The sequence below is a fragment of the Anomaloglossus baeobatrachus genome, chromosome 2 (assembly GCF_048569485.1).
Source record: "Anomaloglossus baeobatrachus isolate aAnoBae1 chromosome 2, aAnoBae1.hap1, whole genome shotgun sequence".
Lineage (NCBI taxonomy): Eukaryota > Metazoa > Chordata > Amphibia > Anura > Aromobatidae > Anomaloglossus > Anomaloglossus baeobatrachus.
In genome coordinates, this window is record NC_134354.1 from 4,097,712 (window position 1) to 4,112,392 (window position 14,681).

At 53.8% G+C, this 14,681-nt stretch overlaps 1 protein-coding gene across 2 annotated transcripts in view; it reads left to right on the top strand.

The window, feature by feature from the left end:
- Positions 1–14,681, top strand: part of LOC142280557 (Fc receptor-like protein 5) — a 283,892-nt gene that overhangs the window by 256,402 nt on the left and 12,809 nt on the right. For both annotated transcript variants that reach the window (XM_075332750.1, XM_075332753.1), the window contains one exon: positions 13,817–14,074. In XM_075332750.1, coding sequence (XP_075188865.1) covers positions 13,817–14,074 — 258 coding nt within the window. The remainder of the gene's footprint in view (positions 1–13,816; positions 14,075–14,681) is intronic.

The following is a 14,681-nucleotide window of genomic DNA, read 5'->3' on the forward strand; positions in this document are numbered from 1 at the left end:
TCTCCCTCGTCTCACTCTGCTTTCCCTCCACACTCTGCTTTCCCTCCTCACACTCTGCTCTCCTTCCTCACATTCTGCTTTCCCTCCTCACACTCTGCTCTCCCTCCTCACACTCTGCTCTCCCTCCTCACACTCTGCTCTCCCTCCTCACACTCTGCTCTCTCTCCTCACACTCTGCTCTCCCTCCACACACTCTGCTCTCCCTCTTCACACTCTGCTCTCCCTCTTCACACTCTGCTCTCCCTCCTCACACTCTGCTCTCCCTCCACACACTCTGCTCTCCCTCCACACACTCTGCTCTCCCTCCTCACACTCTGCTCTCCCTCTTCACACTCTGCTCTCCCTCCTCACACTCTGCTCTCCCTCCTCACACTCTGCTCTCCCTCCTCACACTCTGCTCTCCCTCCTCACACTCTGCTCTCCCTCCTCACACTCTGCTCTCCCTCCTCACACTCTGCTCTCCCTCCTCACACTCTGCTTTCCCTCCTCACACTCTGCTTTCCCTCCTCACACTCTGCTTTCTCTCCTCACACTCTGCCCTGCCTCCTCACACTCTGCTTTCCCTCCTCACACTCTGCTCTCCCTCCTCACACTCTGCTCTCCCTCCTCACACTCTGCTTTCCCTCCTCACACTCTGCTCTCCCTCACACTCTGCTCTCCCTCCTCACACTCTGCTCTCCCTCCTCACACTCTGCTCTCCCTCCTCACACTCTGCTCTCCCTCCTCACACTCTGCTCTCCCTCCTCACACTCTGCTCTCCCTCGTCTCACTCTGCTTTCCTTCCACACTCTGCTTTCCCTCCTCACACTCTGCTTTCCCTCCTCACACTCTGCTTTCCCTCCTCACACTCTGCTCTCCCTCCTCACACTCTGCTCTTCCTCCTCATACTCTGCTCTCCCTCCTCACACTCTGCTCTCCCTCTTCACACTCTGCTCTCCCTCTTCACACTCTGCTTTCCCTCCTCACACTCTGCTCTCCCTCCTCACACTCTGTTCTCCCTCCTCACACTCTGCTTTCCCTCCTCACACTCTGCTCTCCCTCCTCACACTCTGCTCTCCCTCCTCACACTCTGCTCTCCCTCCTCACACTCTGCTCTCCCTCCTCACACTCTGCTCTCCCTCGTCTCACTCTGCTTTCCTTCCACACTCTGCTTTCCCTCCTCACACTCTGCTTCCCTCCTCACACTCTGCTCTCCCTCCTCACACTCTGCTCTCCCTCCTCACACTCTGCTCTTCCTCCTCATACTCTGCTCTCCCTCCTCACACTCTGCTCTCCCTCTTCACACTCTGCTCTCCCTCTTCACACTCTGCTCTCCCTCTTCACACTCTGCTCTCCCTCCTCACACTCTGCTCTCCCTCCTCACACTCTGCTTTCCCTTCTCACACTCTGCTTTCCCTCCTCACACTCTGCTCTCCCTCCTCACACTCTGCTCTCCTTCCTCACACTCTGCTCTCCCTCATCTCACTCTGCTTTCCCTCCTCACACTCTGCTCTCCTTCCTCACATTCTGCTTTCCCTCCTCACACTCTGCTCTCCCTCCTCACACTCTGCTCTCCCTCCTCACACTCTGCTCTCCTGGCTTATACTTTGCTCTCCCTCCTCACACTCTGCTCTCCCTCCTCACACTCTGCTCTCCCTCCTCACACTCTGCTTTCCCTCCTCACACTCTGCTCTCCCTCCTCACACTCTGCTCTCCCTCCTCACACTCTGCTCTCCCTCCTCACACTCTGCTCCCCCTCCTCACACTCTGCTACTTCCTCACACTCTGCTCCTTCCTCACACTCTGCTCTCCCTCCTTACTTTCTGCTCCTTCCTCACACTCTGCTTTTCCTCCTCATTCTGCTTTCCCTCCTCACACTCTGCTCCTTGCTCACACTCTGCTTGTCCTCCTCACACTCTGTTTTCCCTCCTCTCACTCTGCCGAACTTTTAGCAAAAACCTCGAGTTCTAGTTCGATCTAGAACACCCCCCAAAATCACTCGAACCTAGAACTGGCGAACCTCGAACCGCGCTCAACTCTACTCCTCACACTCTGCTTTACCTCCACACACTCTGCTCTCCCTTTTCACACTCTGCTCCTTCCTCACACTCTGCTCTCCTTCCTCACATTCTGCTTTCCCTCCTCACACTCTGCTCTCCCTCCTCATACTCTGCTCTCCCTCCTCACACTCTGCTCTCCCTCCTCACACTCTGCTCTCTCCCCTCACACTCTGCTCTCCCTCCTCACACTCTGCTCCTTCCTCACACTCTGCTCTCCTTCCTCACATTCTGCTCTCCCTCCTCACACTCTGCTCTCCCTCCTCACACTCTGCTCTCCCTCCTCACACTCTGCTTTCCCTCCTCACACTCTGCTCTCCCTCCTCACACTCTGCCCTCCCTCCTCACACTCTGCTTTCCCTCCTCACACTCTGCTCTCCCTCCTCACACTCTGCTCTCCCTCCTCACACTCTGCTCTCCCTCCTCACACTCTGCTCTCCCTCCTCACACTCTGCTCTCCCTCCTCACACTCTGCTCTCCCTCGTCTCACTCTGCTTTCCTTCCACACTCTGCTTTCCCTCCTCACACTCTGCTTTCCCTCCTCACACTCTGCTTTCCCTCCTCACACTCTGCTCTCCCTCCTCACACTCTGCTCTTCCTCCTCATACTCTGCTCTCCCTCCTCACACTCTGCTCTCCCTCTTCACACTCTGCTCTCCCTCTTCACACTCTGCTCTCCCTCTTCACACTCTGCTTTCCCTCCTCACACTCTGCTCTCCCTCCTCACACTCTGCTTTCCCTCCTCACACTCTGCTCTCCCTCCTCACACTCTGCTCTCCCTCCTCACACTCTGCTCTCCCTCCTCACACTCTGCTTTCTCTCCTCACACTCTGCCCTGCCTCCTCACACTCTGCTTTCCCTCCTCACACTCTGCTCTCCCTCCTCACACTCTGCTCTCCATCCTCACACTCTGCTTTCCCTCCTCACACTCTGCTCTCCCTCACACTCTGCTCTCCCTCCTCACACTCTGCTCTCCCTCCTCACACTCTGCTCTCCCTCCTCACACTCTGCTCTCCCTCCTCACACTCTGCTCTCCCTCCTCACACTCTGCTCTCCCTCGTCTCACTCTGCTTTCCCTCCACACTCTGCTTTCCCTCCTCACACTCTGCTTTCCCTCCTCACACTCTGCTTTCCCTCCTCACACTCTGCTCTCCCTCCTCACACTCTGCTCTTCCTCCTCATACTCTGCTTTCCCTCCTCACACTCTGCTCTCCCTCTTCACACTCTGCTCTCCCTCTTCACACTCTGCTCTCCCTCTTCACACTCTGCTTTCCCTCCTCACACTCTGCTCTCCCTCCTCACACTCTGCTCTCCCTCCTCACACTCTGCTTTCCCTCCTCACACTCTGCTCTCCCTCCTCACACTCTGCTCTCCCTCCTCACACTCTGCTCTCCCTCCTCACACTCTGCTCTCCCTCCTCACACTCTGCTCTCCCTCCTCACACTCTGCTCTTCCTCCTCATACTCTGCTCTCCCTCCTCACACTCTGCTCTCCCTCTTCACACTCTGCTCTCCCTCTTCACACTCTGCTCTCCCTCTTCACACTCTGCTTTCCCTCCTCACACTCTGCTCTCCCTCCTCACACTCTGCTCTCCCTCCTCACACTCTGCTCTCCCTCCTCACACTCTGCTCTCCCTCCTCACACTCTGCTCTCCCTCCTCACACTCTGCTCTCCCTCCTCACACTCTGCTCTCCCTCGTCTCACTCTGCTTTCCTTCCACACTCTGCTTTCCCTCCTCACACTCTGCTTTCCCTCCTCACACTCTGCTCTCCCTCCTCACACTCTGCTCTCCCTCCTCACACTCTGCTCTTCCTCCTCATACTCTGCTCTCCCTCCTCACACTCTGCTCTCCCTCTTCACACTATGCTCTCCCTCTTCACACTCTGCTCTCCCTCTTCACACTCTGCTCTCCCTCCTCACACTCTGCTCTCCCTCCTCACACTCTGCTTTCCCTCCTCACACTCTGCTTTCCCTCCTCACACTCTGCTCTCCCTCCTCACACTCTGCTCTCCTTCCTCACACTCTGCTCTCCCTCATCTCACTCTGCTTTCCCTCCTCACACTCTGCTCTCCTTCCTCACATTCTGCTTTCCCTCCTCACACTCTGCTCTCCCTCCTCACACTCTGCTCTCCCTCCTCACACTCTGCTCTCCTGGCTTATACTTTGCTCTCCCTCCTCACACTCTGCTCTCCCTCCTCACACTCTGCTCTCCCTCCTCACACTCTGCTTTCCCTCCTCACACTCTGCTCTCCCTCCTCACACTCTGCTCTCCCTCCTCACACTCTGCTCTCCCTCCTCACACTCTGCTCCCCCTCCTCACACTCTGCTACTTCCTCACACTCTGCTCCTTCCTCACACTCTGCTCTCCCTCCTCACTTTCTGCTCCTTCCTCACACTCTGCTTTTCCTCCTCATTCTGCTTTTCCTCCTCTCACTCTGCTTTCCCTCCTCACACTCTGCTCCTTGCTCACACTCTGCTTGTCCTCCTCACACTCTGTTTTCCCTCCTCTCACTCTGCCGAACTTTTAGCAAAAACCTCGAGTTCTAGTTCGATCTAGAACACCCCCCAAAATCACTCGAACCTAGAACTGGCGAACCTCGAACCGCGCTCAACTCTACTCCTCACACTCTGCTTTACCTCCACACACTCTGCTCTCCCTTTTCACACTCTGCTCCTTCCTCACACTCTGCTCTCCTTCCTCACATTCTGCTTTCCCTCCTCACACTCTGCTCTCCCTCCTCACACTCTGCTCTCCCTCCTCACACTCTGCTCTCTCCCCTCACACTCTGCTTCCCCTCCTCACACTCTGCTCCTTCCTCACACTCTGCTCTCCTTCCTCACATTCTGCTCTCCCTCCTCACACTCTGCTCTCCCTCCTCACACTCTGCTCTCCCTCCTCACACTCTGCTCTCCCTCCTCACACTCTGCTCTCCCTCCTCACACTCTGCTCTCCCTCCTCACACTCTGCCCTCCCTCCTCACACTCTGCTTTCCCTCCTCACACTCTGCTTTCCCTCCTCACACTCTGCTCTCCCTCCTCACACTCTGCTCTCCCTCCTCACACTCTGCTCTCCCTCCTCACACTCTGCTCTCCCTCCTCACACTCTGCTCTCCCTCCTCACACTCTGCTCTCCCTCCTCACACTCTGCTCCCCCTCCTCACACTCAGCTTTCCCTCCTCACACTCTGCTCTCCCTCCTCACACTCTGCTCTCCCTCCTCACACTCTGCTCTCCCTCCTCACACTCTGCTCTCCCTCCTCACACTCTGCTCTCCCTCCTCACACTCTGCTCTCCCGGCTCATACTTTGCTCTCCCTCCTCACACTCTGCTCTCCCTCCTCACACTCTACTCTCCCTCCTCACACTCTGCTCTCCCTCCTCACACTCTGCTTTCCCTCCTCACACTCTGCTTTCCCTCCTCACACTCTGCTCTCCCTCCTCACACTCTGCTCTCCTTCCTCAGACTCTGCTCTCTTTCATCTCACTCTGCTTTCCCTCCTCACACTCTGCTCTCCTTCCTCACTTTCTGCTTTCCCTCCTCACACTCTGCTCTCCCTCCTCACACTCTGCTCTCCCTCCTCACACTCTGCTCTCCCGGCTTATACTTTGCTCTCCCTCCTCACACTCTGCTCTCCCTCCTCACACTCTGCTCTCCCTCCTCACACTCTGCTCTCCCTCCTCACACTCTGCTCCCCCTCCTCACACTCTGCTACTTCCTCACACTCTGCTCCTTCCTCACACTCTGCTCTCCCTCCTCACTTTCTGCTCCTTCCTCACACTCTGCTTTTCCTTCTCATTCTGCTTTTCCTCCTCACACTCTGTTTTCCCTCCTCTCACTCTGCCGAACTTTTAGCAAAAACCTCGAGTTCTAGTTCGATCTAGAACACCCCCCAAAATCACTCGAACCTAGAACTGGCGAACCTCGAACCGCGCTCAACTCTACTCCTCACACTCTGCTTTACCTCCACACACTCTGCTCTCCCTTTTCACACTCTGCTCCTTCCTCACATTCTGCTTTCCCTCCTCACACTCTGCTCTCCCTCCTCACACTCTGCTCTCCCTCCTCACACTCTGCTCCTTCCTCACACTCTGCTCTCCTTCCTCACATTCTACTTTACCACCTCACACTCTGCTCTCCCTCCTCACACTCTGCTCTCCCTCCTCACACTCTGCTCTCCCTCCTCACACTCTGCTCTCCCTCCTCACACTCTGCTCTCCCTCCTCACACTCTGCCCTCCCTCCTCACACTCTGCTTTCCCTCCTCACACTCTGCTTTCCCTCCTCACACTCTGCTTTCCCTCCTCACACTCTGCTCTCCCTCCTCACACTCTGCTCTCCCTCCTCACACTCTGCTCTCCCTCCTCACACTCTGCTCTCCCTCCTCACACTCTGCTCTCCCTCCTCACAATCTGCTCTCCCTCCTCACACTCTGCTCCCCCTCCTCACACTCTGCTCTCCCTCCTCACACTCTGCTCTCCCTCCTCACACTCTGCTCTACCTCCTCACACTCTGCTCTCCCTCCTCACACTCAGCTTTCCCTCCTCACACTCTGCTCTCCCTCCTCACACTCTGCTCTCCCTCCTCACACTCTGCTCTCCCTCCTCACACTCTGCTCTCCTTCCTCACACTCTGCTCTCCCTCGTCTCACTCTGCTTTCCCTCCACACTCTGCATTCCCTCCTCACACTCTGCTTTCCTTCCTCACATTCTGCTCTCCCTCCTCACACTCTGCTCTCCCTCCTCACACTCTGCTCTTCCTCCTCACACTCTGCTCTCCCGGCTCATACTTTGCTCTCCCTCCTCACACTCTGCTTTCCCTCCTCACACTCTGCTTTCTCTCCTCACACTCTGCTTTCCCCCCTCACACTTTGCTTTCCCTCCTCACACTCTGCTCTCCCTCCTCACACTCTGCTCTCCCTCCTCACACTGCTCTCCCTCCTCACACTCTTCTCTCCCTCCTCACACTCTGCTCTCCCTCCTCACACTCTGCTCTCCCTCCTCACACTCTGCTCTCCCTCCTCACACTCTGCTACCCCTCCTCACACTCTGCTCCCCCTCCTCACACTCTGCTACTTCATCACACTCTGCTCCTTCCTCACACTCTGCTCTCCCTCCTCACACTCAGCTTTCCCTCCTCACACTCTGCTCTCCCTCCTCACACTCTGCTCTCCCTCCTCACACTCTGCTCTCCTTCTTCACACTCTGCTCTCCCTCGCCTCACTCTGCTTTCCCTCCACACTCTGCTTTCCCTCCTCACACTCTGCTTTCCTTCCTCACATTCTGCTCTCCCTCCTCACACTCTGCTCTGCCTCCTCACACTCTGCTCTCCCTCCTCACACTCTGCTCTCCCTCCTCACACTCTGCTCTCCCGGCTCATACTTTGCTCTCCCTCCTCACACTCTGCTTTCCCTCCTCACACTCTGCTTTCCCTCCTCACACTCTGCTTTCCCTCCTCACACTCTGCTCTCCCTCCTCACACTCTGCTCTCCCTCCTCACACTCTGCTCTCCCTCCTCACACTCTGCTCCTTCCTCACACTCTGCTCTCCCTCCTCACACTCTGCTCTCCCTCCTCACACTCTGCTCTCCCTCCTCACACTCTGCTCTCCCTCCTCACACTCTGCTCTCCCGGCTCACACTCTGCCCTCCCTCCTCACACTCTGCTCTCCCTCCTCACACTCTGCTTTCCCTGCTCACATTCTGCTCTCCCTCCTCACACTCTGCTCTCCCTCCTCACACTCTGCTCTCCCTCCTCACACTCTGCTCTCCCGGCTCACACTCTGCTCTCCCTCCTCACACTCTGCTTTCCCTCCTCACACTCTGCTTTCCCTCCTCACACTCTGCTTTCCCTCCTCACACTCTGCTCTCCCTCCTCACACTCTGCTCTCCCTCCTCACACTCTGCTCTCCTTCCTCACACTCTGCTCTCCTTCCTCACACTCTGCTCTCCTTCCACACTCTGCTCTCCCTCCTCACACTCTGCTCTCCCTCCTCACACTCTGCTCTCCCTCCTCACACTCTGCTCTCCCTCCTCACACTCTGCTCCCCCACCTCACACTCTGCTACTTCCTCACACTCTGCTACTTCCTCACACTCTGCTCCTTCCTCACACTCTGCTCTCCCTCCTCACTTTCTGCTCCTTCCTCACACTCTGCTTTTCCTCCTCATTCTGCTTTTCCTCCTCTCACTCTGCTTTCCCTCCTCACACTCTGCTTGTCCTCCTCACACTTTGCTTTCCACCTCTCACTCTGCTTTCCTTCCCCTCACTCTGCTTTCCCTTCTCTCACTCTGCTTTCCCTCCTGGCACTCTGCTCCCCTCTCACACTTTCTCCCTCCTCCCACTCTGCTTTTCCTTTTTCACACTCTGCTTTTCCTCCTCTCACTCTGCTTTCCCTCCTGGCACTCTGCTTTCCCTCCTGGCACTCTGCTTTCCCTCCTTGCACTCTGCTTTCCCTCCTCTCACTCTGCTTTCCCTCCTCTCACTCTGCTTTCCCTCCTCTGACTCTGCTTTCCCTCCTGGCACACTGCTCCCGTCCTTGCACTCTGCTCCCCTCTCATACTTTCTCCCTCCTCACACTCAACTTCCTTCATACACTCTACTTCCTCCTCACACTTTGCTCTCTACCCTCATACCCTGTTCTTGCACTCTTCTTCTTCCTCACACTCTGCTGCCTCTTTTCACTGTTCACCTTGCACTGTGCTCCCCCCTCACACTCTGCTCCATCCTTGAGCTCTGCTGCCTCCTTCTGCTCAGTTTTGTTCTCTCATTCTGATCCTTGTAATCTGCTCCTTCACTCTGCTCCCTTCTCACACTCTCCTTCCTTGCATTTTACTCCCTCCTCACACTCTGCTCTCTCCTCTCACTCTCTACTCTTTCCTCACTTTCTCCTCTCTTTGCTTTCTCCTTGCTCTCTGTTCCTTCCTTACTTTGCTCCTTCCTTGCTCATGTTCACTCCTCACTCTCTGCTCCCATATCACTCTCTACTGTCCTCACACTCTACTCTCTCTTCACCCTCTGCTGCCTCCTCACATCTAGCTCCCTCCTCACTCCACTCCCTTGTCACACTCTGCTCTCTTTACAATCTGTTCCATTCTCAATCTCTTAATCCTCCTCACACTCGTAATCCTCCTTACACTCTGCTCTGTCCTTATTCTCTGCTCCCTCCTCACACTCTGCTCCTTCCTTCGTTCTCACATTCTGATCCTTGCACTCTGCTCCTCCACACTCTGATCCTTCACATTCTTCTCCCTCCACACTCTCCTGCTTCCTCAAACTCTGCTACCTCCTCACATCCTACTGCTTCTTCGATCTCTGCTCCCTCCTCTCACTTTGCTCTCTTTTAACACTCTGCTCCCTCCTCACATTTTGCACTCTATCAATCCGTTCTCTGCTCAGACTCTGCTTTCTTCTCACACTCTGCTCCCTCTTTGCGCACTATATATTTTCCTCGTACCCTGCTCTTTGACACTTCTTCCCCGCACTCTGCTCCCTCTTTGCATTCCTTGTGCTGTGGTCCCTCATCACACTCAGCTTCCTCCTCACAGTCTGCTCCCTCCTCAGTCTTCTCCTTCCTTGTGTTCTGCTTCCTACTTATGCTCTGTTCCTCTTCGCACTTTGCTCCCTCCTCACACTTTGCTCCCTCCTCGCACTCTGCTTCCTACTCAAATTCTGCTCCTTCTTTGAACTCTGCTGCCACCTTGCAGGTTGCCGACTTTTTACACTCTACTCCCTCCTTAAACTCCGCTTCTTGCACTCTGGTCATTCCTCGCACTCTGCTTCCTTCTCACGCTCTCTTCCATCCTCTATGTGCTTCCTCCTCACATTCCACTCCTTCCTCTCACTCTGGTCCCTCCTCACAGTCTTCACCTTTCTTGTGCTTTGCTCCCTCCTTGCATTCAGTTACCTACTCGCACTCTGCTCCCTCCTCACATTCTACTTCCTCCTTACACTCCGCTTGCTCCTCACACTTTGCTCTCTCCTCTTACCCTGCTCTTGCACTCGTCTCCCTCCTTATACTCTGCTCCCTCTTTGAACTCTTCTCCAGCCTTGTGCTCTGTGCCCTCCTCGCGCTATGCTCCCTCCTCACACTCTGCTCCCCTCTACAGACTCTACTGCTTGCTTGAGCTTTGCTGCCTCCTTATGCTTCGTTTCTGATCCTTGCACTCAGCTCCTTCACACTCTTCTCCCTTCTCACACTTTTCTTCCTTGCACTCTGCTCCCTTCTCACATTCTGTTCTTTCTTCGAACTCTGCTCCTTTATCGGATTGTGGTCTCTTTTTATACTCTGCTCCCTCCTCACAATATGTACTCTCCTCACATTCTGTTCTCTCAGATTCTGCTTACTTCTCACTCTGCTCCCTCCTTCCACTCTGCTCCCTCCTTGCACTTTGCTCCTTCTTTGCACACTTCTCCCTCCTTGCATTCTGTTCCCTCCTCACACTCTGCTCCCTCCTCAGTCTTCTCCTTCCTTGTGCTCTGCTCCCCCCTCGCACTCTGCTCCCCCCTCGCACTCTGCTCCCTCCTCGCACTCTGCTCCCTCCTTGCACTCTGCTCCTTCTTTGAGCTCTGCTCCCTTCTTGTACATTGCTCTCTTTTTACGCTCTGTACTTTCCTCACACTCTGCTCCCTCCTCGCACTCTGCTCTCTCCTCGTACTTTGCTCTCTTTTTACGCTCTGTACTTTCCTCGCACTTTGCTCCCTCCTCGCACTGTGCTCCTTCTTTGAGCTCTGTTCCCTCCCCGCACACTGCTCTCTTTTTAAACTCTACTCCTTCCTCACACTCTACTTCTTGCACTCTGGTCCTTCCTGGCACTCTGCTCCCTCCCCACACTCTATTCCCTCCTCACTCTGTGCTCCTTCATCACACACTTTTCTATCCTCACTCTGTGATTCCTCCTCACACTCTACTCCCTCCTCATACTCCACTCCTTCCTTACACTGTGCTCCCTCCTAACATTTTGCTACTTCCTTACACTCCACTTTCTTCTTACCTCCTCACACCCTGCTCTTGCACTCTTCTCCTTCCTTGCACTCTGCTCCCACCTTGCACTCTGCTCCTTCTTTGCACTCTTCTCCAGCCTTGTGCTCTGTTTCCTCCTTGTGCTGTGCTCCCTCCTTACATTCTGCCTTTTCCTTGAGCTCTGCTGCCTCCTTGTGCTCCTTTTCGTCCTCACATTCCGATCCTTGCACTCTGCTCGTTCATACTCTGCTCACTCCCCACACTTTCCTGCTTCCTTGCACTTTGCTTCCTCCTCCCATTCTGCTCTTTCGTCAAACTCTGCTCCCCCCTCACAAGCTGCTCTATATATACTCTGCTTCCTCCTCCCACTCTGTACTCTCCTCTCATTTTGTTCTTTCCTCACACTCTGCTTCCTTCTCACACTCTGCTCTTTGCACTTTTCTGCCTCCTTGCATTCTGTTCCATCCCTTCTTTGTGCTCCACCCTCATGCTGTGCTCCTTCCTCACACTGCTCACTTCTGAGTCTTCTCCCTCCTTGCACTCTGCTCCCGTTGTGCTCTGCTCCTCGCACTCTGCTCCTTCACACCCTACCCCTTCCTCACACTTTCTTGCTTCCTTTCACTTTGCTTCCTCCTCCCATACTGCCCCTTCTTCAAACTCTGCTCTCTCCTCGCACGCTGCTCTTTATATACTCTGTTACCTCCTCACACTATGTATTCTTTTCTAATTCTGTTGTCTCCTCAGATTCTGCTTCCTTCTCACACTCTACTCCCTCCTTGCAATTTGCTTACTTCTTCCACTCTACTCCCTCCTTCCTCTCTGCTCCCTCCTTGCACTATGCTCTCTCTTTGCATTCTTCTGTCTCCTTGTGTTTTCTTCCCTCCTTGCATTGTGTTCTTTTCTCACACTCTGCTCTTTTCTCACAGTCTTCTCCTTCCTTGCGCTCTGCTCCCTCCTTGCGCTCTGCTTCCTCATTGCGCTCTGCTCCCACCTCGTGCTCTGCTCCCTCCTCGCGCTATGGTCCCTCCTCGCGCTCTGCTCCCTCCTTGCTCTCTATTTTCTCCTCTTACTCTGCTTCTTCCTCCCACTCTGCTGCATTCTCACGCTCTGCTATCTCCTCTTACTCTGCTTCTTCCTCACTCTCTCCTCTTTTCTCACGCTCTGCTCCCTCCTCACGCTCTGTTCCCTCCTTGCGCTCTGCTCCCTCCTTGCGCTCTGCTCCCTCCTTGTGCTCTGTTCCCTCCTTGTGCTCTGTTCCCTCCTCACGCTCTGCTCCCTCATCGCGCTTTGCTCCTTCTTCGTGCACTGATCTCTCCTCGTGCTCTGCTCCCTCATCACGCTCTGCTCCCTCCTTGCACTGTGTTCCCTTATCGTGCTCTACTGCCTCTTCATGCACTGATCCCTCCTCTCGCTCTGCTCCCTCCTTACTCTCTGTTCTCTACTTGCGTTCTGTTCCCTCCTCATGCTCTGCTCACTCCTCACGTTCTGTTCCCTCCTCATGCTTTGTTCCCTCCTCGCGCTCTGCTCCCACCTCTCATTCTGTTCCATTCTCAGGCTCTGCTCTTTCCTCGCGATCTGCTCTTTCCTCGCACTCTGCTCTTTCCTCGTGCTCTGCTCTTTCCTCGCGCTCTGCTCTTTCCTCGTGCTCTGCTCTTTCCTCACGCTCTGCTCCCTCCTCGTGCTCTGCTCCCTCCTTGCACTCTGCTCCCTTTTTACACTCTGCTCCCTCCTCATGATCTACTCCCTCCTCGTGCTCTACTCCCTCCCCGTGCTCTGCTCTGACCTCTCATTCTTTTCCATTCTCACACTCTGCTTCCTCCTCACACTTTTCTCCCTTTTTGCTCTTTGCTCCCTCTTCATGCTCTACTCTGACCTCTCATTCTGCTTCCTCCTCGTGCTCTGCTCTTTCCTTGCACTCTGCTCCCTCCTCACACTTTTCTCTCTTTTTGCTATTTGCTCCTTCTTCATCCTCTGCTCCCTCCTCGCACTTTTCTCCCTTTTTGCTCTTTGCTCCCTCTTCATCCTCTGCTCCCTCGCGTTCTGCTCCCTTTTTACACTCTGCTCCCTCCTAATACTCTGCTCCTTCCTCGCGCTTTGCTCTGACCTCTCATTCTGTTCATTCTCAGACTCTGCTTCCTCCTCACACTTTTCTCTCTTTCTTTTTGCTCTCTCTTCTCGTATTCTGTTCCTTCCTTGCACTTGCTCCCTCCTCACACTTTCTCTCTTTTTGCTCTTTGCTCCCTCACACTCTCTTCCGTTTCACTTTTCTCTCTTTTTGCTCTTTCCTCTCACACTCTGCTCCCTCCTCACTCTCTGCTCCCTCCTCACACTTTTCTCTCTTTTTGCCCCTTGCTCCCTCCTTGCACTTTGCTCTGACCTCTCATTCTGCTCTTTCCTTGCACTCTGCTCCCTCCTGACTCTCTGCTCCCTTCTCACACTTTCTCTCTTTTTGCTCTTTGCTCCCTCACACTCTCTTCCGTTTCACTTTTCTCTCTTTTTGCTCTTTCCTCTCACACTCTGCTCCCTCCTCACTCTCTGCTCCCTCCTCACACTTTTCTCTCTTTTTGCCCCTTGCTCCCTCCTTGCGCTTTGCTCTGACCTCTCATTCTGCTCTTTCCTTGCACTCTGCTCCCTCCTGACTCTCTGCTCCCTTCTCACACTTTTCTCTTTTTGCTCTTTGCTCCCTCACTCTCTCTTTCGTTTCACACTTTTCTCCCTTTTTGCTCTTTGCTCCCTCACTCCCTTCTGTTTCACGCTTTTCTGTGATCTTTTCTTACTCTTTCTTTCTCTTCTCATCTCCCCATTTCTTTTGCTTTTTCATCTTTAGTGCCGGTATCAGACCCTGTGCTGAATGCCTCATGCCTCAGTAATGGCAGCACTCTCATCACCTGCCGGCTTTTCAGTGGGACAAATCCTGAATTCCAGCTGACAGTGAATGAACAAGTGATACCGCTTCCTAATATTAGCTCCTCTTCTCGTGGGTTTGAGCATGTTATATCCCCGAGAGGTGCATGGAATGTTTCCTGTTCTGCGAGAAACAAGTTGGGGTCGTCCATGAGTGATATCTCCAACCATTCATGTCCTGGTGAGTCATGTACCGTGCGATGCTGTGGTCCTATAGGTTATAAAGACGACGGCAGGTGATATACATCACAATGATAGGCCAAAACGTACAAGCGTTCCCAAGCACCCTGCAGATAGGCACCATATAGAAATCGACACCTTCTCTGTACCTGACATGTTACCGGTTCATCTTGGCTGAATTACTTCTCTATCATCCTCCTATGACCAAGGATATTGTATACACAATTATTAGACCTTCTCTCAATGGTCAAGTTATTAATTCTTCTGCTGAGGTCACGTGGCCGAGTCTGTGGTTGGATCTTGTGGAATAGCTTCTAGTATGATTCCTATATAAAGACACACACACACACACACACAATTCATGTTTAGCTCATTTGTTAAAAATGTTATCCACTACCCTAAGTCATTTCATTTTTTTATTCATGAATTGTCGTATTATGTGCCACTAAATGCCTCCATACTCTTATAGTGATATAAAACTTTTAACATGCAGACAGCAACACCAGGTGTCTGACACCAGCAGATCTGATGTTTACATCCACCTCTTTCCCATCTCAAGATTACTGATGAAAAATTATATATGCAAAACAAGAATGCTGCAGAGACAC